General features: G+C 36.8%; 1 protein-coding gene across 2 annotated transcripts in view; it reads left to right on the top strand.

Annotated features, from left to right (window-relative positions):
- The window catches only part of LOC107702392 (condensin-2 complex subunit D3-like), an 18,347-nt gene that overhangs the window by 5,845 nt on the left and 4,242 nt on the right, over nt 1–8,260 (top strand). For both annotated transcript variants that reach the window (XM_016504703.1, XM_016504702.1), the window contains exons 11-26: nt 1,261–1,513; nt 1,628–1,663; nt 1,751–1,870; nt 1,962–2,035; nt 3,128–3,262; nt 3,810–4,030; nt 4,145–4,336; nt 4,592–4,689; nt 5,511–5,620; nt 5,702–5,809; nt 6,499–6,607; nt 6,817–6,918; nt 7,014–7,252; nt 7,340–7,419; nt 7,517–7,654; nt 7,814–7,947. In XM_016504703.1, coding sequence (XP_016360189.1) covers nt 1,261–1,513; nt 1,628–1,663; nt 1,751–1,870; nt 1,962–2,035; nt 3,128–3,262; nt 3,810–4,030; nt 4,145–4,336; nt 4,592–4,689; nt 5,511–5,620; nt 5,702–5,809; nt 6,499–6,607; nt 6,817–6,918; nt 7,014–7,252; nt 7,340–7,419; nt 7,517–7,654; nt 7,814–7,947 — 2,149 coding nt within the window. The remainder of the gene's footprint in view (nt 1–1,260; nt 1,514–1,627; nt 1,664–1,750; nt 1,871–1,961; nt 2,036–3,127; nt 3,263–3,809; nt 4,031–4,144; nt 4,337–4,591; nt 4,690–5,510; nt 5,621–5,701; nt 5,810–6,498; nt 6,608–6,816; nt 6,919–7,013; nt 7,253–7,339; nt 7,420–7,516; nt 7,655–7,813; nt 7,948–8,260) is intronic.

Genomic DNA, 8,260 nt, shown 5'->3' with positions numbered 1-8,260 from the left:
CTGTTCTAGTACACCCCCAAAACAAAATCAAGACTTTGTAAAAGAGCATAATAGGACCCCTTTAAGCACAACTTACCATATGCACAGATTATTTGATATTTTTCAATGCTCTTGTCTAGGGCTGGGCGATATAGCTAAAAAATTTATCAACGATATAATGTTTCATATCGTTCGGTATCAATAATTATTGTCATTTTTTAAAACAAAGCAATAGAAAAAAATGTTTAAATTTAACCTCTGTATTTTTAAATTAACCCAATTTATTGAGACAAACAACAAATATTTTTTGTTTTAACAGTCAAACACACAATAAAAATGAAACAAATATCTAATTTCTAATGTTTTATATGCAGATTAAACTTAATGAAACTTTTGGCTTGTCTCCCGAGGCTACAGGAGGGCACAATAGGGAAACTTTTGTCTTGTCTCCCGAGGCCACAGGAGGGCGCAATGAGCAAAATAATGCAGCACATTTAAATTGTCACCCAAGGAAATTAATGTCTATAAAAAAATCTGCATTACGTTTAAATTAACTCTTATAAATCAAATATAATTTCGTAAATTGCATAAACAATTATGAACAAAACAGCATCATGTATTTATGCATTGATTAATACAAAGAGCCGAATCGCCCATCACGCAGATTGCATTTAAAAACATAAGAGACGCAGTGAAAAGGAATAAACCTCCACAAATTCGCAACGTGTTTTCTAAAGGTTTAAACCGTTTTAACTTTGCATGGTTACATCTCTTGTGTGAGACGCGAGTGCAGCAGTCGTATTTGTCCATCTAAAAATGTGCTGAATATGCGTTCTGTTTCGGTTTGGTTGTGGCTTGGTTTCGGTTTTAACCTAGTCAAGATCTTCTCCGCATTAAGCTTCTATATTTCTCTAATATTTTGAATGCATAATGCAGCAGCGGCGCATCTCGTGGGCTAGACTAACAAAACATTAAAATACAGCGTCACTTACATCATCATCACCGCATCTCGTGCCATTCAAATGCAAATGTTTATTTTAAATTCGATTAATATTCATTTTGTATTCACAATCTCCTCATCACAGGCAGGCACAGCACTCATTTCAGCATGTGTTCGTGTTTGTGTGCGCTGTCTGCGTCACTCATAGCACGTGCAATATATCGAACAATTTTTATATCGTTGTTGAAGAAGGTGTACCGTTGATAAATATTGATACCGTTTTATCGCCCAGGCCTACTCTTGTCTGTTCCTGATGGATAACAATAAAAACCTCTCTTCAGGTGGCATTCAGAATGTTTGCGCTTGATGTTGCCTTGGTCCTCCTGGAGCAGAGTGAGAGGGATGTGGACGACACAGTGGACCCTGAGCTGGCTGTGTTCCTTCCTCACAGGTTCCTGGTGCACAACATCATCTACAATCATCGTAATGATGTCTCCCCCACAGTCAGAGGTCACGCATTGCACTGCCTGGCACAGTGTCTGGAGCTGGGTTCCCAGAATGCCACAAAATGTGTTCATGAGCTCTTCTCCAACAGTAAGTATATTACTACAGTATGGTAACTGCACAGCTCTGTGTAAAATGTTCTATTATTTAGTTACAACAAGCAATATGTTTGAATACTGAATAAGCTCATTCTTTTCTCTGCAGGTGCTCAGACTATGCTGGAGTCGGGCCGCTCTGAGCGTAAGATCATATTTTGGTATTTAAAATCAAATTAGGGCAAGGCATTTTTATAGTCAGTGATGGTTCAGTTTGTGTTTTGTTTTTCAGAAACTCTAAAAAGAAGAGAGACTGTTCAGAAATCCGCTCTGACCTTCAGAACCATTGAGCTTACAAAACACAAGAGCATTACCACGACTCACAGGAGCGTCATGAATTCTTCCTTACAGAGTAAGTTCGACTCATAGAGGCATTATTATTTAAATTTCAAATTTTGCATGACTGTCTATTTCTTAATGAATGTTTCTTTATTTACTTTTAGATGAGGAAGCATTGACTCTATTTAAAAAACATGTCAGCGATCCAAAAATCAATGCTAGAAAAAGTGCACTGGAGGTATGAAATACATTCTACATTTTGAAGCATTTCACATTCAACTTATTGAGCGGTCAACTAGTTCATCTGGAGAGTTTTTTTAGTTTCTATATTTTTAACAGTGGTGCATTAATCAGTATGCTGATCATATACTATACTTTAGCTGTTAGATTATTTGTACAATATGATAAGACCCTTTGAAAAAGTTGCTTTAAAGCACTACTGTTGTACATTCAAATGTTGTTTTTGACCCATTTTTGTAGCTTAATTTCCATAAATGGTCTCTGTGGACTGGGGAGGGAACTTTTTGTTATTGCATTGTTATTGTTAGAGTATGTTTGCATAGTAAACAGAATTATTTCAAAAGAGCATAAAAAAAATCTGTTTTATAATATGGGCCCTATTAAACATACACTACTGTTCAAAAGTTTGGGCTTAGTAAGATATATATATATATATATATATATGTGTGACCCTGGAGCACAAAAGCAGTCTTAAGTCGCTGGGGTATATTTGTAGCAATAGCCAAAAATACATTGTATGGGTCAAAATTATAGATTTTTCTTTTATGCCAAAAATCATTAGGATATTAAGTAAAAATCATGTTCCATGAAGATATTTTGTAAATTTCCTACTGTAAATATATCAAAACTTAATTTTTGATTAGTAATATGCATTGCTAAGGACTTCATTTGAATAAGCAGGGATCTTATCTATTCACGAACAGCTTGTAACACTCCAACGAGAAAGGAAAACTTGGTGATTAAAAGTGACATGATTTCCACAACATTGATGGTAATAATCAGAAATGTTTCTTGACTACCAAATCAGCAGAATGATTTCTGAAGGATCATGTGACACTGAAGACTGAAGTAATGATGCTGAAAATTCAGCTTTGCCATCACAAGAATAAATTACATTTTAATATATATTAAAGTAGAAAACTGTTTTAAACTGTAATATTTCACAATATTGCTGCATTTACGTTGGAAAAAAAATCGTACTGACCCTGGAACTTTTGAACTGTATTGTATACAAGGCCATTATTTCCTTTGTCAAAATAGTCTAAAGAAAGCAGCTATAACTGATTGTCTCTTCCATGTGTTTGTGTAGACCGTCATGAGTCTGCTGAAGCATGGGGTGATCTCATGCAGTGCAGAGAATCTGAGTATTCTGTCAGATCGCTGCAGGGATCCTGCTGTCTCGGTGAAGAAAAAAGCCATGCAGTGCCTTATGGATCTCCTCACTGTGAGCACCCCCTCCCAACCTCACAATACATTGCTTCATCCAACAGATGGATTCGTACTATGTCTACCTGTTATGACCAATATGATTAGCTAGTCAAAACAGTCAAACGTTTACCTGTGCCTCTGCATTTTAATGGTTACCACCAAGGTCAGGTTTGAATTCTTATTCTAGGCTTTTTAAAGACTTGACATTTGTCACTACGACGAACACTGGTTTAGAGTGTCCCCAACCTTCCTTTCTATCTTTGTTTCCAGGCTCTGCCTGAGAATAGAGAGGTGCAGGAGTCACTGTGAGCACCCCCTCCCAACCTCACAATACATTGCTTCATCCAACAGATGGATTCGTACTATGTCTACCTGTTATGACCAATATGATTAGCTAGTCAAAACAGTCAAACGTTTACCTGTGCCTCTGCATTTTAATGGTTACCACCAAGGTCAGGTTTGAATTCTTATTCTAGGCTTTTTAAAGACTTGACATTTGTCACTACGACGAACACTGGTTTAGAGTGTGTCCCCAACCTTCCTTTCTATCTTTATGTTTCCAGGCTCTGCCTGAGAATAGAGAGGTGCAGGAGGCCTGGCTGAGAGGAGTGTTACCGGCTGTCATGGACTCTGAGAGCTCTGTGCAAGAGAAAGCTCTAGAGTGTCTGGACCATGTCGTCATTGCTCACATTAAGAGTCAAGGCAAATATCGGGATGACGACACCTCTCAGAAGCTGGCCTGGGACTTACTGGGTCTGATGTGTGAAAAGTGTCAAGACCTCAGGTCAGTTACACGTGTCCTAACCATCTGTCACTAGCGGTATGTGACATGTCCCCCCTTTTTTTCTTTTCTTTCATTATTATTTCTGTCCTCCCCCCACATCTCTCTCTTCTGTAGCCGGTATTTCAGCAAGACTTTCAGCGTGTGGGCTCCGCAGCAGAAGTTCACTCCTGCCTTTGTGAATGGTTTGCTGTCTCACACCGACGGAGAGAGGGCCGCTGCCGCCTGGCTGCTGTTAGATAAAATTGCCAGTTGCTCTCCTAAACTGAATTATGGCACCGTGTTGGATACCTGGGAGAATACTATCAGGTCAGAGAACAGAGCTAAGGAAGTTTTTTTTTTTTTAGTAAATGTACAAATTGTTACAGTATAAAGAAAAGAATTGTGAATTTTTTTTTTTTTTTTTTGCCTCAGTAAATGCACAAACAGTTATAGTATAAAGGAAAAATGTTAGAGAATATGTAGTTTTGATTGATGGGCAGTGTGTAAAAGTTGTCTGCTTGATTTTGTTCCAAAATATTTGTTTTATGATTTTTAGAATTATGTTTTTGTTTTAATGATCAGGTCACCAGTTGTTTCAGTTACAATGACCTGTCACATCTTGAGCGTTCTGGGAGACATTGCGTCTAATCTCAATGATGACACCAAGACCAGAATAGTAGGTAAGTGTGCTGCGTCAGGACTTCGGACTATGACTGAATTGGCCGCAAATGCATCAGAAAAAGTATTATTTGTGATTATAATAAAAATAGTTCCCAATGGTGACAGGTGATGTGATTTCATCATAACTGATCTGGTTAGGTGGCATTAATTTATTGCATCTTCAAGGAGCAAACAGTTTGGTCTTGTTAGGCAGTTCTTTTTAACCTGAATGTGTCTTGAGCTCACAAGTTATTGGTCCTACACACTCACTGAACCAAGAGTCATTTATAGTCAGGTTGGATTCAGATTAACTGAAAACTGCTATTGTGACATTTGTACTTTAGATTGATGATGCACACTACTGTTCAAAACTTTGGGGTCAGTGAGATGTTTTTTTGACAGACGCTTTTGAAAGAAATCTCTTCTGCTCACCAAGCCTGCATTTATTTAATAAGAAATGCAGTAATATTGTAAAATATTATTACAATTTAAAATACCTTCTCTTTTAATGTATTGTAAAATTTTATTAATTTATTCCAGTGATCGAAGCTAAATTTTCAGCATAATTACTCCAGTCTAATATGCCGATTTGCCGCTCAAGGAACATTTCTTATTATTATCAAAGTGCAATATAAATCATTGTGTGTGTGTGTATTTCTTTCAAAAACATTCTTACTGACCTGAAACTTTTGTACTATAGTATATGGTAGTCAGTCTAATTACCTGTTTGCATAAGACAGGTAATACAAAGCTTTTGCATTCACAATGCAACTTTGTTAGTAAATTAATAATGGTATTTTAATTCAAATAAATTGCAAATGTGTACATTTTACCTGTGTAGATGATCTGATGGGCTGGTTGAAGACTTTCAGCCTGCCTTTGGAGGTAATCAGCTCCTGTGTGGATACTCTGGTCAGATTTTCAAGATCAGACAATACTCGGGACACATTGGTAAGATTATACCATTACCAAAAGTCTTAATATAATGTCATATTTATACTTTAATATTTTCATTGTGTGTGGGGGTTTCAGAGGTTCCTGGATCGTTTCTGTGGAGAGCTGGTCTCTGTGTGTGAGAGTTATCTGTCTGGTGTCATTCTACAAGAGAAGGGAGCTGAGAACATCAATGAAGACCTGCTGGTACAGACCAAGCTTTTATTAAAGTTGTCAACTTTCATTTATTTATTTTTTTTAGGGCCACGCCACCTATAATCTTTTTTTTTTTTTTTTTTTTTTGCAACAAAAAAAGAAAAAAAAAGTAAAAGCCTTGGCTGGCCCATATCATTCCAACTAAACACCAACTAAAAATAATGATGATGATAGACAGATGGGCCCTTAATTTTTTTTTTTTTTTTTTTTTTTTTTTGCAACAAAAACAATTATAATCTAGTTTTACATGACTATTTTACACCCTCTTTGAGTCTTACGATTAACTGTTTTTTGCTGCTCTGCTCTTTGCATATGAAATGAAAACATTACAAGTCTTTGTTGCTTAAAATTACTAAGTACTTATTTTGATTATTTGATTCTGATCATCCAATAAGCGCCATTGATTTGTAAATGTGGGCCATCATATATTAATATTTTGAGGTTCTGTCATTTGATCGAGCCATTTTTGTAGTTTTGTTTTAATAAATAGTCTCTTCTATGATAGTTTATTGATGATATTACCCTTTTAACATTATGGATAAAACTTATAAAACTTATTCTGATCTTTTGACAAGCTCCTCCTACAAAAATCAAGATGGTTTTTAATTTACATTTTGCATTTTAAAATGGCAATGTTTTTTATTTTATTTCATTTTTTCAACCCATCCTCTTTATCTCAGGTGAAACATCTTTATACACTTGGTGCCGCTTCGCTCCATTGCCCTTCTAAAGTAGGAAAGAGAATTTTCCTTGTGGTTCAGTCTGTTCTAACTCCCTCAGAGCAGCCAGGTGAGTCCATGCATCTTTGTTTTGCTTGTTATGGACTTGCATCTGTGTGTCAATATGATTAATCTAAAAATGATAACCAAGAGCTTTTCAGAACCAGACTAAGATGCAGCTTTAGGCCATTTACATCTGGTGTCAATATCAGTCTTGGATTAATGTTGCAAAACCATCTTCTGTCTCATGCATTTTTGTTTATTCTGTGTTTTTTCCAGTTCCTGCTGAAGGAGATGAGCTGCCTGCTGGTCAGCCTCTGTCTCAGTTCAAACCCAATTCCATGCCAACAGTGGTCCGAGCACATGCAGTTATCACATTAGGTGTGAAATATGTTTGCTTTAGACCCACTTAACCTAATAGGCAGAATGTGAAAACATCTGTTCTGAGTTTGATCTCGTTCTCTTGTCTGTCATAGGTAAGCTGTGTCTGCAGCACGAGGAACTGATGTTGAAGTATCTGCCTGTGTTTGCGCGGGAGCTGGAAGTGGGCACTGAGCTGGCCGTGCGCAGTAACGTGGTGGTGGTGATGTGTGATCTTTGTGTGCGCTACACCAACACTGTGACCCGATATATCCCGAACATCTCAGCCTGTCTGAGAGACAAAGATCCCATTGTCCGAGAGCAGACCCTCATTATGCTCACCAACTTACTACAGGTACACACACTCAAAGCTGTGATCAGACCCTCAGAGCATCTTTTGTCAAATTCTTTAAACATGTGATGTTGTTTTGCACTTCAACAGGAGGAGTATGTGAAATGGAAAGGTGCGCTGTTTTTCCGCTTTGCTATTGTTCTTGTGGACCCAGATCCTGCCATTGCGGAGTAAGTAATATGGCCAAAGAAAAGCTTATCACAGTGCGGTTTCTTTTGCCATATAATCTAATGTTTTGATGTGATTTCATTTGTTTTTGTTGTTTAGTCTCTGTGAGTACTGCTTGGTTGACCTCCTGCTTAAGAAGAGTCCCCTCATGTTTTCCCAGCATTTCATTGAATGCATTTTCCACTTCAACTCTTATGAGAAACACAAGAAATATAATAAATTCCTTCAAACTGAGAGGTACATTCTGAAATTATGCATCGTATGAACCTGGATTTGTTTGTTTTTGCAGTGGTTTGCAAAAAATAATGTTTAGTTTCCTTTCAATTTATGGGAAGAAACTACTCCGTGGAATGCTATGAGTTCTGAAGATGTGTTTGTATGTGTGTTTTCTGTCAGTGAGAAAAGCAAGTTTTCTCTGAAAGGACGACAGAATCAAGGCAAACGTTTCAGGATCTACAGGTTCCTATTGAAAAACTTTACTGACGAGCAGCGGTTCAATATCACAACCAAAATCTGCCAGGACATCCTTGGTGAGAGCTGTGTGTGATAGGAGTGAATTAGTGAAATTTAAGCACTTTTTAGTAGTGCCAGTTAGTGCTTTCCAAGGGTGGAGAAACTGTTTATAATAAACTATCATACTTTTAAATTTAAAATCATTATTCATTATTGGGCATGCAAATCCTACTCATGCAGTCATCAAATAAATAACTGGCTTCCAGTCAGGACAAAATACTGATTGAAAGCTCAGTGTTCAATAATTTCTTTCTATATATTATAATATTTCTATATATATATATATATATATATATATATGTATGTATGTATGTGTATATATATATATAT

This window comes from Sinocyclocheilus anshuiensis, unplaced genomic scaffold, assembly GCF_001515605.1.
Source record: "Sinocyclocheilus anshuiensis isolate Anshui unplaced genomic scaffold, SAMN03320099.WGS_v1.1 scaffold86, whole genome shotgun sequence".
Lineage (NCBI taxonomy): Eukaryota > Metazoa > Chordata > Actinopteri > Cypriniformes > Cyprinidae > Sinocyclocheilus > Sinocyclocheilus anshuiensis.
This window is presented reverse-complemented; position numbering and strand designations above follow the sequence as displayed.